The sequence below is a fragment of the Ricinus communis genome, chromosome 5 (assembly GCF_019578655.1).
Source record: "Ricinus communis isolate WT05 ecotype wild-type chromosome 5, ASM1957865v1, whole genome shotgun sequence".
In the NCBI taxonomy this organism is placed as follows: domain Eukaryota; kingdom Viridiplantae; phylum Streptophyta; class Magnoliopsida; order Malpighiales; family Euphorbiaceae; genus Ricinus; species Ricinus communis.
Window position 1 is genome coordinate 7,462,560 of NC_063260.1, and position 16,013 is coordinate 7,478,572.

Below are 16,013 nucleotides of genomic sequence, written 5' to 3' on the forward strand. Positions count from 1 at the left end.
GATGATAACATTGATCAAGAACAAAAAAAAACTGTAGATAATGTCAGAAAAGTAAATTTTCATTACTTAGATATAATAGTATTCATATGTTATAGAATAAATATTCATTAACAGAAAATTTATCTATAGAAGTCTGTGGACAAAGTTGCTACTGCATTAAAGAAAATGAAAGTGCAATAGTAGAGTTTAGAGAAGCTATGGCAGAAGCAGGAGGGTGGAACTAGGAAATGATATTCTCAAGAAGATTTTCAATTTTGTTTCAGAAATGTACAATAACTTGACAAGCTCCCAGAAAGAAAATCTAATTGCTTCAAGAAATCAAGATCAAGATGATGATTTCTTCAGTGATCCAAAATTTCTTGAAGCAGCAGCAGAGATTGAAAATGCAATTATGAAATTGATAAAAGTTGTTGACCGACCTACATTTTCATTGAGAATTATTGTTGACCGACCTACATTTTCATTGAGAATTACGCCACATATAGAGAGTGGAGAAAATCAACCGAATGAAGAAGATGTTGAAATATTCAATAATGCAGCATTTTCTGATGTTCAAGAACCTTCGGAAGCACAAGATCCACCACAAGTAAGAGTTGATGAACCACAAATACCAACTGCTGAAAAATAATCTGCTGAAGATAGAAAAATCTCTAATGAGTATGATCATTAAAATTTAAAAATTTATTCATTAATCATCTCTGTAATGTTTATTTACTCTGTCATGATTATTCATTAATCATATCTGTAATGTTCATCCATTCTGTCATAAATGTTCATTACATAAATGTTAAATGTTCATTAACTCTATGTTTAATATTCATCATTATTTAATAAAATGCTCTTTAACTCTGTGTAAAATATTTTTAACACTTTCTTATCGATGCTCATCTATATATAATCTAGAATAAATGAAGAGTCAGAGTCAGAAATGGAGGATGTAAACAAAAGAATAAGGCTAGTAAGGAAACATAAGCGCTTTCCATTCAAGTTGAGGTATCCTTTTTGGACAAGATACAATCAGAAATTGACAGAAGTCACAATAAGGAAAAGTTTAATATTAGAATATGCAGTTATAAATACTGATCAAAAGTAAAATTAATTTTTTAATTTTTTAAATTATATATATAAATATTACATCATCTAACCAACTATTTCTTTTATATATAGTGAATGTATGTTTAGATTTTAAAAATGACTAGATTTTCGTAAAAATTTCAAGAACTTGTATGGAAATGAATAAGTCTTAGTAAACATATTGGATATATAGAGCGTAAGAATAAGGTCCGCCAATATAGACATAAAATTTGAAGTTTAATTACTTATCATGCCCTTTTTAAAAAAAATTACTTCTCTTGCCTTTTTATGTGGGCAAAGGGTCCTAATTATATCATGTTATAATTAAATAAACAAATAATCATCTTATACCTATTTTGCCTTAATAAATAAATAATCAAAGAAGACTGATAGATGATTTGTAACCTCGGGACAAACAACTTAGTCGACAAAATATTAGAAATGATAATAGATTTTTCTATTTATTTTATTTTAATCTTTCAATTTTAATTATGTTTCGATTAGCCGCTTCATAAATGAAAGATTGACATCTAAAAAGAATAGTTAACAAGAAAAAAAATAATAATAAAAAAAAAGAAATCTTACATATCAATTTCTTATTTATAAAGTGACTAAATTGTAATCAAATTAAAAAAAATGGTTGAAACAAAATAAATTAAAATTTTGTAATCAAAATAAAATTAAATATAAAATTTAATAATTATTTATATTATTATCCTGAACTTAATGTGACAAATATATATATCGTTTTTATTTGAGTTTGAATTAAAATTCTGAGATGGCAGTTGAATATATGTTGATGTTGTTAGAATCTTTTGCAATGAACATGGAACAAGAGAGAGTTGAAGGGGAGAAAAGTAATAGAGCAGTTTAAAAGAAAAGTAAATGAGTGAACATGATATAGCATGGAAAACACATGCATGGCACATAATGTTTTGTTGAGAAAAATCAGATTTTTCTCTCAGAAAATTAAACTCGAACAATCAGAAAATATGCATCCATGAGTAAAATCATGACTTAATAAGGTTCATGCATTTGACTAGTATACATCAGCAGGACTTCAGCTTTTCACATTATGAATAATTAGTTGTAGATTATGGTCTCCTTCATGCATTTTCTTGGAATTTCATTTTCCTTTTCCACATGAACATCGCTTTTCTAATCTGTAATGGATTAAAAGTCCTGACATATATATTGGATTTTGATGGCCAATTTGTTGAAGCAGATACGTAGACGTTATAGGGATTGTGGAAATATATTGAGCAACTAATTCTGTCACTAAAAAAAATGTCAAAATGGAGAATGCAAGGAAATTATGAAAGATACTTAAGGCCTTATTTGGTGTACATACTTTATGAGAGGTAATATTTTTAAAAAAGGTTATTCTTAAAAATCAGAAGTGTTAGATATTATATATAGTTTGACTTTTTAAAAAATGAAAATTTTATTATTTTATTATATGTACTGTAAAAAAACTATAAAGTCTATAATAAAATTAGTATTAATTTTTTAGATATCTAAGTAAAATACATTCATTAGCCGACTTCTACTTATTTAAATAAGAGTATATTAAACATATAGTAAGCAAGCATCTTTAATAGTAATTTCTATTTTAAAGAATTTTTTTATTTAATAAGAAGTGTCTTTATTTCCATAAACATTAATAATATTAATTTTTTTAAAATTTCTACCTATAGAAAAATAATAATGAAATTTTGTGCATCAATGTTCTGAATTTCTGCTTTGGTAGGTGAAAAAGCGTAGGCTAAAGCTAGAAGGACACTGTGTAAGAAGAAGAAGAGAAAAAGGCACGTTGTTATTGTTAGTTCTCCGATGTTTCAATGTCTGTCGAGGACGTAGGTGGCGGTGGTTGTGTTTTGTTGTCATTGATTTTTGTTTTTGTTGTTACCGTTGTTGAATTTAATTTTTTTTTGTTGCTATTGATTTGTGTTTTAATTGTACAAATCTTTTTGAAAGAAATTCTGCAATTATTTTACTAAATTTTTTATTTTCTTTGTATATTTGTAAAAATATTAATCAAATTGTCTATGATCCAATTTTATTATAGGTTTGTAGATAAATGATTTTGAATTTTTTAAGAAAAGATTTTTCATCAAGAAATGAAAAAAAATTTAAAATTAAAAAGATTAAAGATGGAAAAAATTTGAAATTAGTATTATTTTATGTTTGTTAATGTATCTTGTTTTATTACAAATGTGTGTGAACTCTGCTCTCTTAAATTTAGAGTAAATTGACCTATTTATTAAATATATGGATCAATTGGACTAAGAAATTAACTTTAAGGTGATTTGGACCTGTGGCAAATTGCTACTTAAACCATCTATAAATCTTATTATGTAATTTCAGTATATTTATTACTTTATATATTTATTCTCCTAACAGTTATTTGGTTGTTTCGTATTATATATGACTCGTTTTCTTATATTTTTAAGCTCATAAATTTAAAGTATATTGTATTTAAAATTTTGTTAACTCAGTATTTTATAAGTAGTTTTTATTAGATTGACAAGTACAGTTAGTCAGAACAATTTTCTTATTGTTATTGAAATTGTAAATGATTAATTCTTTAATTTAAAAATAATGCAGTATCCAAAAATTGAATATTTAAAAGAATATAACTTATTCTTGGACATGCCACCAACTCATTCACATAATTTCAACACAGTTAATTAAATCCGTCAACAACATTATTTGATAATTTTCATAGTTTAAACAGGCCAAAAAGAAATGTTAATATTTCAGAACCACTAGTGTGAAGGATCTAGATTTTTTAAATAATTTAAAATACAAAAGATGGAATTTAATTATAATAAACCTAAAAAAAAAAAAAAGTTGGGTTGTCCAAAAAAAGTCGGCATAGAACCTAGTTGTTACCTGAAAAATTAAAATTAAGACTGTCAGTCACAAAAGTGAATTAAAATCATATACTCATATTAAAACAGCCATAAATATAAAATAATTATTTAATAGTATATAATATCACAAAATAATAAATACATGTCAGATCGTAATTTAGAAAATTGTAATTTTTAGCACATACGAAACAAGTACTTCAGTAGAATCTTAAACTCTCAATTCTAGCAGCATTTCGGCTCTTTTATTCCAATAAGACTGGCGCCCAGAGAGCGAAGCTCAATCAAGATCCTTAAATTCAGCCTAAACACTTAATCTTCAATATGGCCGACGCTCAGAGAGCAACGCTTGACCACGGATCTTTCTCCGGCAAATTAAAATCTTATAAGCCTATTGTGCTCGACCATACCTAACTCAGACTTCCACTGATGCGCACATGGTCCTGATGCAACCCATTAGATGGCACGTTTTACTGTTATCTCATCTCGAGCCATAATATACATTAGCCTCGATAAAAATATGTAATATGGTACTAAGATTAATTTACAAAAGATGTAATGACATAATTTAATAATTACAATATTCATAATAATAATAATAATAATAGTTGAACAATGACAATAATAATAATAATGATAATAATAAAGATAATGGCCTACATAATAATAATAATAATAGTACAAATAGTGAAGAAAATAAATTTAATATTATGTATACTATTAACAATAACCATACTAATTACTCATTTAATAACTTCATTTAGGTTCAGATTTGGCATATGCAATAGAATATATGACTTTAACTTACAGTTCTGTGGAGTTCCGTTGTGTGCTCCTGATAAGTCACAAATAGTTATATTTATCGTGTTGAATTTCCTTGCAATTTGGTTGAATAATGTACTTAATTATGGAAATTATGTTTATTCTGACTTAGGTGATGCAATATCAAGGATTGAGCAAAATCCAGCCTAAAGACATGTTTTAAGTCATCATTTATCAGAAACCAAGTCTTTTGGAGGAAGTGCGAAATCGCATGAAGATCACTTGTCGACAGGCGTGACCACGCCTGACCCATAAGCTCCGCAGAATGCGAAGACTCATCGTCAAGGCGTGACCACGCCTTGCACCCCACGAGCTGCTAAAAGATGCTAAGGAGAGCTTCAAAATTTTCAGAGTTTTCATTGTGGTGGACCTATCCCTAGTTAATCTCCTCTATTTTTGGAAGTGTTGGATTAATAGGACTTTCTTCCATGTATTTAGGATTTTAATTTATTTAGATCACTTTTAATCTTATCCTTTCTTATAGGGATAAGATTAAATAGGAAGCTTATTTCTTTTTGATAAGGATTCTATTAGGGTTTAGGGTTTTACTTCCTATATAAGGACGGCTAGATACTTTGAGTAGAGATATTCAGATTCAGATTCAGATTCAGATTCAAATTCATATTCATATTCTTATTCTTCTTCTACTCTCTACAATTCTTGTGAATTCTTACTCCACCATGAGTGGCTAAGTTCTTAGTTTCTAATTCAAGAGTTAATAAATTCCAATTGTGATTTTGTGAGGCTTTGAGCTTAACAGAATTCTTCTTTAATTCAAGTATTCTTTATTTCTTGTTCTTATTATTTATGAATTATTGATATTGATTGAACTGAAGACTCAACTTTGATATTGATTTTTCTATTGCTAAACTTTGAGTTTGTGATCCGTAATTGTCATGAACGATTGACACAAGTAGCAAGGAGCTGGCTCATGTGTGTGTGATTACGGTTTATTCGAATTACATAGCTTGCATGATAGGCTCTAGGGAAATAAAGGAACAAGGTTATTTCAATTGCAGTTATCTCAATTAAAATAATATTGGTTTAGTCATTCTCATTATTCTTAATGCTATCATTAAGTTGATATGGAACGCTATCGTGCCCAGTTGACTAATGGTAAGTTTTGATTTGGATGTTAGGTTCGAGTCAATTATATTAGGAGAATTACACTTGTTGCGGCTTTTTCGAATAAGTAGACTAGGTACTTGAATAGAAGAATTAATATTTTAGCCTATGATCATGATTACAATTGGATGAAATTAGCACTCTTGAATTGGAAATTTGTTAAGATTGATTTTTATTTACTATTCAGCCTTCATTATTTTCTGCTTATTTATAATTTTGATTCAAACATTCAAAAACCCCCCCTTTTATTTTACTTTGAGAAGCTATCCACATCGGTTCCCTTGGGATTCGACCTGGTTTCACTATTTCTACAAGTTAGTTTAGGAAAATCAGTAATTTATTTTGAAGGGCTTCGACAACCCGTTCAAATTTGGCGCCGTTGCCGGGGAACCTATTTTAGTTTCTCATTGATTAATTTATTTGTTTATGACTCGTTCTTCTCAAGATATTGATTTGCAGTTTAATCTTGAAATTGAGAAGACGGCGCGCCAATTAAGAAAGGAGACTAAGCAAAGAAAAAATTGTCTCATAGAGGAAATAGATATAGCTATTGGCGACGTATCTATTTTTCAAGAAGTTACAGAAAACATGGCGAACAGAACTCTCAAAGAGCTAGCTGCACCGGATTTAAATCAACAACCTTTATGCATTACATTTCCTAATATTGCAGTTGATTTTGAATTAAAATGTGGTTTAATTCACTTACTCTCTTCTTTTCGTGGATGTGCAGGTGAAGATCCTCATAAACACTTAAAAGAATTCCATATTGTATGCTCCGGAATGAAACCACATGGTGTGACCGAAGAGCAAATAAATCTTAGAGCTTTTCCCTTTTCTTTGAAGGATAAAGCAAATGATTGGCTCTATTATCTACCTTCCGGTTCAATAACAACATGGAACGAGATGAAAAGATTGTTACTAGACAAGTTTTTCCCTGCAACAAGAGCTGCCAACATCAGAAAAGAAATTTGTGGCATAACACAGTTCACTGGAGAAACGTTGTATGAGTATTGGGAAAGGTTCAAGCAACTGTGTGCTAAATGCCCACATCATCAAATCTCTCCGCAACTCCTAATCCAATATTTCTATGAAGGATTATTGCCAATGGATAGGAGTATGATTGATGCAGCAAGTGGTGGAGCTTTGGTAGATAAGACGCCTGAAGAAGCCAAGCAATTAATTTCAAATATGGCCGAAAATTCTCAGCAATTTGGTACAAGGGCTGATGGAGCTACAAGGCGAGTTAATGAGGTTAGCACTAAAAATCTTGAAAATCAAATTTCTGATTTAACTGCTTTGGTTCGTCAAATGGCTGTAGGGCAATTACAAATGGCAAAAGTCTGTGGAATATGTTCGTTGCAAGGACATCCCACCGATATGTGTCCAACATTGCAACAAGACTCCATGCAAGAAGCTAACGCTCTAGGCGGATTTACTGGTCAATCTCAAAGGAAGTATGACCCCTTTTCTAATCATTACAATCCTGGATGGAGAGATCACCCGAATTTGAGCTATGGGAACCAAGGAGGACAACAAAAGTATCCTTCCCAGAATTTCAATAGACAACCTCAAGCTTCTAATTCAGGTATGTCCTTGGAAGATATTGTTCAAAATCTTGCTAACAATGCTCTTCAATTTCAACAGGAAACAAGGTCAAGCATTCAGAGTTTAGGCAATCAAATTACTCAACTGGCTACGTCGATTAGTAAATTGGAGGCTCAAAATTTTGGAAAACTACCTTCACAACCAGAGATAAATCCAAAGGAGAATGTTAGTGCAATTTTTCTTAGAAGTGGAAAGGATATTTCTTCAGGGTCGATTCCACTTAAGAAAAGTGAACCGAGCAAGGAAAAGGAAGAAGAAGAAGCTTCCTCTAAAGCATCACGTGGGGTGAAATTCGATCCTCCTCTATCTCTTTCATCTCACACTCCATTACCTCCTTTTCCTAGCAGATTAGCTAAGCCAAAAGAAGATGAGCAAGAAAAGGAGATCCTGGATACATTTAGGAAGGTGGAGATAAATATCCCATTATTGGATGCTATCAAGAAAATTCCTAAATATGCAAAGTTCTTGAAGGAATTATTCACAAACAAAAGAAGGATGAAGGAAAAGGAGAAAGTGGTGGTAAGTAAGAATGTGTCGGCCATCTTGCAAAAGAATATGCCCGAAAAATGCAAGGATCCAGGTATGTTTTCATTACCTTGTGTTATTGGTAATACAAAAATTGAGCGTGCCATGTTAGATTTAGGAGCTTCCATTAATGTCATGCCATTTTCTATCTATCAAGAATTGAAACTAAATAACTTGCAAAAGACTGGTGTAATGATTCAATTAGCTGATCACTCTTATATTCATCCCCTTGGAGTTGTTGAAGATGTTTTGGTGCAGGTTAATGGGCTCATATTTCCTGTCGACTTTTACATTTTGGAAATGGATGGTAATTCCTCATTAAAATCAGCTTCGATTTTATTAGGACGACCATTCATGAAAACTGCTAAGACAAAGATTAATGTAGATGAGGGTACTCTCTCCGTAGAGTTTGATGGAGAGATTGTTAAATTTAATATTTTCGATGCAATGAAATATCCTAATAATTTACATTCTCTTTGCCATATTGATGTAATTAATCCAATTGTGCAGGAAGTATTTGCAAAAGAAAATATTAGTAATGAGCAAGAATTAGATGCACAATCTAATTTAGAAGTGGAAATTAAAAGCTTGGATTCGGATAAAATTTTCAAACTGAATGGTCATAGATTAAAGATCTTCCATGAGGGTGAAATTGCTTTATGTTCCATTAGTTTTCCTTTGGATCACTTCACTTATTTGGATGACTCAAATATTTTATCATTCCGTCGAGCATAACGATGTTAAACAATTGCGCTATTGGGAGGCAACCCAAATACTTGCTTTATTTTTATTATTTTTATTATTATTTTTCTTTCACTTAGTTTATTTTGTTTTTAGTTTTTAATTTCTTTTTAAAAAAAAAATTATTACAGAAGCTCGCTTCTTACAAGGCGTGACCACGCCTTGTTCCAAGCTGTCTTCTGTTTTGTTTTGCAAAACTGCACAAAAAAAAATTCAAAAAATTACAGAAGCTCGCTTCTTACAAGGCGTGACCACGCCTTGTTCCAAGTTGTCTTCTGTTTTGTCTTGACAAACTGCACCAAAAAATTACAGAAGCTCGCTTTTTACAAGGCGTGACCACGCCTTGTTCCAAGCTGTCTTCTATTTTGTTTTGAAAAACTGCACCAAAAAATTACAGAAGCTCACTTCTTATAAGGCGTGACCACGCCTTACTTTAAACCACTTTTTTTTTTGTTCTTTTTGTTTTTTATTATTATTTTGTTTTTGTTTTATTATTATTTGTATTATTTTTATTTAATTTATTTAATTTTTTATTATTTAATTTAATTTAATTTAATTTATTTTTAATTTTTAATTTTTATTATTTATTTTTGTGCTTAAAAAAAAAGAGAACGTTTTATTTTGCCATAGCCACCAACGTTTTATTTTCTTTTGCAGCAGCCATCACCAAAACTTTCTATTTTTACTAGGCGGTTCTACTTCCTTTCCCACCATCACCACTCACTATTCAGTATGAATTGCTCGCAAATCAGGGGAGTTTCATATTTCTTTTCATTTCTTTTGTGAGCCATTTTCTTTTTGATACATTGAGGACAATATATAGTTTAGGTGTGGGGGAGGAATATGATAATTACATGATTTCCTTTTCTTTTTCAAAATATTTTTTTTTATGCTTATAATTAGGTATGCTTTAATTCATATGTTCTAATTCTTCTTTTGCAACCTTGAGTTTTATTTTGATAACCTGGAATACCATGTAAGTTAGAAATACATTTTTGGTTTGAATTTCAATGCATGAAAGGGGATAAGCATGATTAGTATTTCTTTAAAACTATCCGAAGGTATCTCATTAGTTTATTGATTGAAAAATGCACAAGACTTGATACAAATGTAAACATTCAAGTGAGCTTTTGAGCCAAAGAGCAGTTCAATATGTTTTGCTCTAATTATTTTTGATATTGAGTGTTATCAAACTAGTATGATTATTCTATAACTTGCTTCTGAATTCATATTGAGACCACATTTTTTGGATTGATGCTTTAATATGATAAGGCCAACTAGGATTAACCTATTCTTAGACTCTTAAAATACCTACCGTGTTGATTTCCTTTTTAGTTAGCCACCTTGAGCCTATTTTCCATTTTCTTTGTTATTTTTAACACATGTTGTTTAACCCAAGACCTTTCGTTTGCTACCTCTATTTTTCTACCCTTGTCAAGGCAAAAAGGGAAGTGTTGCATGGTACAAATGAAATAACAACAACAACAACAAAAAAAAAGAGAAAGAAAAGAAAAAAATGGGGAAAGGAAGTTGATATTTATTCCTTTCATGAAAGAGGATAATTGGAGAAGTATTCATCAAATATATTGAATTGAATTATTACATGTTATTTCTCCAAGATTTTTAGTGCTAATATAAAATGTGGGAATAAATCTCAAAGTTTTTGTAATATGTTTCGTGGATGTGGCATAAGTTACCATGCAAGAATCTAATCTTTTTGTCTTAATTATGAAACATCTCAGCTCTTCCTTTATCACACCCTTTTCTAAGCCCCATTACAACCTTTGTAAAGTCCCTTTGATTTTTGCATATAATTCATGTGTAGTGGTGGAGACTTGATTCATTAGCAAGCTTATGGTAATAACATGATTTGTTTTGATTCCGAGAGTAAATGCACCCTAAACACTTTGAGAGTATTGAGTGAAACTATGTAAGGGTGTTAAGTCTCGTTGCTTTGATTTTGATGAATTATTGAGATGCTTGTTCTTTTTATAAAATTTATACTATGAATGCTAATCTCTTGATTGTCATTATTATTCAGCTCATTAATGTATGTTTAATTTATTTAGAATTTGAGGAGATTGAAAGAGATGAAAGGAAGGTTAAAAGGAGAATTGGTATGTTGAATTGAGGTATGCTTGAGGACAAGCATAAATTAAATGTGGGGGAATTTGATAAGTCACAAATAGTTATATTTGTCGTGTTGAGTTTCCTTGCAATTTGGTTGAATAATGTACTTAATTATGGAAATTATATTTATTCTGACTTAGGTGATGCAATATCAAGGATGGAGCAAAATCCAGCCTAAAGACATGTTTTAAGTCATCATTTATCAGAAACCAAGTCTTTTGGAGGAAGTGCAGAAATCTGCACAGAAGATCACTGTCGACAAGGCGTGACCACGCCTTACAGCCCATAAGCTCCGCAAAAATCTGTGCAGAAAACTACTGTCAGCAAGGCGTGACCACGCCTTGCACCCTACGAGCTGCTAAAAGATGCTAAGGAGAGCTTCGAAATTTTCAGAGTTTTCATTGTGGTGGACCTATCCCTAGTTAATCTCCTCCTATTTTTGGAAGTGTTGGATTAATAGAACTTTCTTCCATGTATTTAGGGTTTTAATTTATTTAGATCACTTTTAATCTTATCCTTTCTTGTAAGGATAAGATTAAATAGGAAGCTTATTTCTTTTTGATAAGGATTCTATTAGGGTTTAGGGTTTTACTTCCTATATAAGGACAGCTAGATACTTTGAGCAGAGATATTCAGATTTAGATTCAGATTCAGATTCAGATTCAAATTCAAATTCATATTCATATTCTTATTCTTCTTATACTCTCTACAATTCTTGTGAATTCTTACTCCACTATGAGTAGCTAAGTTTTTAGTTTCTAATTCAAGAGTGAATAAATTCCAATTGTGATTTTGTGAGGCTTTGAGCTTAACAGAATTCTTCTTTAATTCAAGTATTCTTTATTTCTTGTTCTTATTATTTATGAATTATTGATATTGATTGAACTGACGACTCAACTTTGATATTGATTTTTCTATTGCTAAACTTTGAGTTTGTGATCCGTAATTGTCATGAACGATTGACACAAGTAGCAAGGAGCTGGCTCATATATGTGTGATTACGGCTTATTCGAATTACATAGCTTGCATGATAGGCTCTAGGGAAATAAAGGAACAAGGTTATTTCAATTGCAGTTATCTCAATTAAATTAATGTTGGTTTAGTCATTCTCATTATTCTTAATGCTATCATTAAGTTGATATGGAACGCTATCATGCCCAGTTGACTAATGGTAAGTTTTGATTTGGATGTTAGGTTCGAGTCAATCATATTAGGAGAATTACACTTGTTGCGGCTTTTTCGAATAAGTAGACTAAGTACTTGAATAGAAGAATTAATATTTTAGCCTATGATCATGATTACAATTGGATAGAATTAGCACTCTTGAATTGGAAATTTGTTAAGATTGATTTTTATTTACTATTCAGCCTTCATTATTTTCTGCTTATTTATAATTTTGATTCAAACATTCAAAACCCCTCTCTCCCCCTCTTTTATTTTACTTTGAGAAGCTATCCACATTGGTTCCCTTGGGATTCGACCTGGTTTCACTATTTCTACAAGTTAGTTTAGGAAAATCAGTAATTTATTTTGAAGGGCTTCGACAACCCGTTCAGCTCCTATGCCTTGGGTGGAGCTTGCTGGACTGACGGATTATTTATTCACGAAAATAATTAAATTAATAAAATATCTCATAAATTTTTCTAGGCCTAGACTCCTAGATTATACCGCCTAAAGAAATTTCGATTAGTATCGATTCAGAAATTTTACCGAAAATTTGGCAAAACCTCCCTTAGAATGTGGAAGTTTACCTCCCGTAAAATGGGTCCAAAAACCTGCTAAAAACACTTCAAATATTCATTACATAATTATTAGAAGTCAGGTCACCTAAAACTATATTATTTTTCTGACTCCATAATACATCACATATCTCAATTAGTAACAGACAATCCGATATTAACATTATTTCACAATCAACTCACAAATAAATTATAGTATCTGATTTAATTACTTGCAACCATAATGATCATAAAACCAAATAATAACTTATCATAATAATTAGTTCCTAATATTTATAATTAAATTATCAATTAATTAAATCTAATTAAATTAAATTAGTTATAATTAAGAATTAATATATTCTAAAATTCTAAAATAATCTTAAGGTCCAAATAAAATTTGAGTCTAGAAAACACGGGTTCGAAAGCCGGTACCGTCAATAGTGTCGGAATTCTAATCCGAAGACGCCTACTTGAGCTGCGGGGAGTCTGAATATGCAATTGCTTATGCCGGAAACTTGCTAGAAGCCACTGGATCGAGGCCGAAAAGTTTCAGCTCCAGAAAGGCTCACACACCATTGCCGGCGGGGGAAAAACGGGAAAGAAGGGCTGCCTTGGTGTTTTTGGCGTCCAGGAATCCATTTCCAGCATCAGATCGGCGAAGGGACATCGGCGGTGGCAGCGTGGGAGGCAACTTCTTCTCCTTGCTGCGGTGAGGAGATGACGAGAGGGAAGGGGAAAAGAGAGCTGTCGGTGAAAAGAAGGAAGGGGGAGGGAAGCTTGGTGACTGGGCAGCGGGGTTGTGATCAGAAATGGTGAAAAATGGGGAGGAAGAGAGGGTAGCAGAGTGGAAGAAGGGGAAGGAAGGAGAGGAGTGCACAAGGGTCTCTTTGCAATTCTCCAAAGCTGAGAAAATATATATTTAGGCCCCCGCTAAAGTAGCTACAGTAACATCTCAAATATATATATACTTATACTCTCACTCAACCACTACTCTCATAAATTGGCACTAATTAGACTTCCACTTGCAATAGTAACAGTAGCTTATAAAATATATAAACCATTAATAGTTAGTATAAGATTAAATCCGATTAAATAGACAACAAGCATTATAAATAAAGTTAATATAAATGTAAATAAAATTGACTACTCTTTTAAAACCGCAAATCTAAATTTAAGATTTACCAAAATCAATATACTTGAATTATTAATAGGGTAATATTAAATTAAATTAAATGATGCTCGCTTGCCCGTGGAACTTATTAATTTATCAAACTGCCCCTAAAAAATAAAAAAAAATAAATTTAAAAATCAAGAGTATTACGTCATTCTTCACATTCAATGATAAAATATATGTATAATTTTAAGACATCAAATGAAAATAATATACTATATATATAGAGAGATTTATATTTTTTGCTAATTATTAATTTTATTGATTTAAATATAATAAATAAATATCTATTAACTAAAATAATTTTAATTAATTAATATTATTTAACTACTTCAAATGATAAGCAATTTAAAAATTTATATACATATCGTGTAAATAAGTATAAATAAATGGAGTCGTAGGTAAAGTAATTTAACTAAATTAATAATAACAATAATAATAATTACTCTATTTGATTTTGATTTGATAAAAAATTCGATAAATATATCATTTCCATTTTTTAAATAGAAGTAATGATTTACAATAGTTGTGAGTATGTGTCTATATATATGTAAAGCTTTATAAGCATTGATAAGAATACAAAGAAAAAATATATATTTTATCTTATAGAGAAAAAACTTCAAATAAAAAGTTATATATAGTTAACAATGTAAATATTTTTTTCATTCTTATTAGAGTATTTAAAAATAAAGTACATTTAAATAGACCAAAATAAATAGTTATTATTTGATGGTTAATAAAAGATTATCTAATTTATAGATTTAAATATTTTTAGAGAATTCATAGAAAAACTAAATTAAAAACATAATAGGAAAGAAAAAAGATTTTTACGAGTATTAATAGAAATATATTTTTAAAAAATCATTCATCTTTTTAGAAGAGAAAATATTTCAAATAAAGAGTTATATAATCGATCATGTAAATATTCTTTTAACCATTATTGGAATATTTAATAACAAAATAAATTACAATAGATAATTGAGATTATGGTTATTAAATAATAGTTAATAAAGAGTTATATAATTCTTTTATTTAAGTATTTTAATTTTAAATTAATTCACTAAAATATATAAAAATCATAAAAAAAACTTAACAAGCACGGAAAGAAAAGTAAGTTGAAAAATTTACTTATATATATATATATATATATATATTTATAGATAGATTTATTTTAATCTAAATATTAATTTCTGATAAATATTTATTCAAAATTCCTTTATCTCCATTTTACTTCATTTTTCTAATTTTTTGTCATGTTTTTCACTTTAATCAAATCTCCAACTAATAACGTTGTTTTAGTCATATATTCCATCTATCGATAATTCAGCTTACAATCTTGGGCATTTTAGGAGGTTAATATTAAGGGTACTATATATCTCCATTATTTTTTCATATTATATTTAAAAAATTTATTTTTTTATTTTATGATTTTATAATATAACAATTGCTAATTGAGTTTAATTTTTTATACTATTTATTTTTAATATTTTATTTAATATATAAATGACCTCTAATGTTTTATTTATTGTATTAAAATCTTTTCATGTTTGAAAAATCGATACAATTATAAATTAATAAAAAAATATTGATGCTCAAAATTTTTTTATCAAAATTACAATTCTAATGTAATAAAATTTAAAATAAGAATAATATCTTTTTTATTTTAACAAATTATAGTTAAATTAAATAAATTTTTAATATTTTGATAAATATAAATATTTTATTGGAATTTATCTATTATAGAATTAGAGTAATCAAAGAATACAAGTTAATTATTTTTATATAGAGAATAAAATTTATGTTTGTACAAAAATTAAACAAGGAATATCTAGTGTAACTATACGAGATAAATTATGTATTACATCAAAGATTAGGGGACAAAATGATAGAAAGAGTTTTTATTATAAAATTACATAATAGAATGATGAAAAAAATATAATATTTAAATATTAAAAGATAACTAGTATAATATGAAATAATATAAAAAATAATAATTATTTCTAATACTAATTTATATAGGTTTATTAATAATATTAATTAATTAATTAATTATTAATATATTTTATTGAAAAAAGTTCACATTTTTCGCTGTAAACACATTATGCAAGATTATTAAATGTCTAAAAAAGGAAGTTACAATAGAGAAGTGTTTTGATTAACCAATTTTATAATATATTGAGTAAACAAAAGATGAGCCATATTTCCATTGATTAATGATTCAAACTA

The 16,013-nt window shown here is 29.2% G+C and overlaps 1 protein-coding gene and 1 non-coding gene across 2 annotated transcripts; one reads left to right on the forward strand and one right to left on the reverse strand.

The window, feature by feature from the left end:
• Window positions 1-6,320: 6,320 nt before the first annotated feature.
• LOC125369996 lies at window positions 6,321-13,329 on the forward strand. The gene is made up of 2 exons (XM_048373545.1): window positions 6,321-8,559; window positions 13,139-13,329. Exons 1-2 carry the CDS (start codon window positions 6,321-6,323, stop codon window positions 13,327-13,329), a joined length of 2,430 nt encoding a protein of 809 aa, XP_048229502.1.
• Window positions 6,846-6,952, reverse strand: LOC112537002. The gene has a single exon (XR_003080923.1). It is a non-coding gene; the product is annotated as a small nucleolar RNA R71 (small nucleolar RNA).
• Window positions 13,330-16,013: the final 2,684 nt, after the last annotated feature.

Coding starts and splice junctions, on each gene's coding strand:
- LOC125369996 (XM_048373545.1), top strand. CDS start 6,321: ATGACTCGTTCTTCTCAAGATATTGATTTGCAGTTTAATCTTGAAATT. Junction 8,560..13,138: donor ATTTGCAAAAGAAAATATTA/GTAATGAGCAAG, acceptor GAAACTTGCTAG/AAGCCACTGGATCGAGGCCG.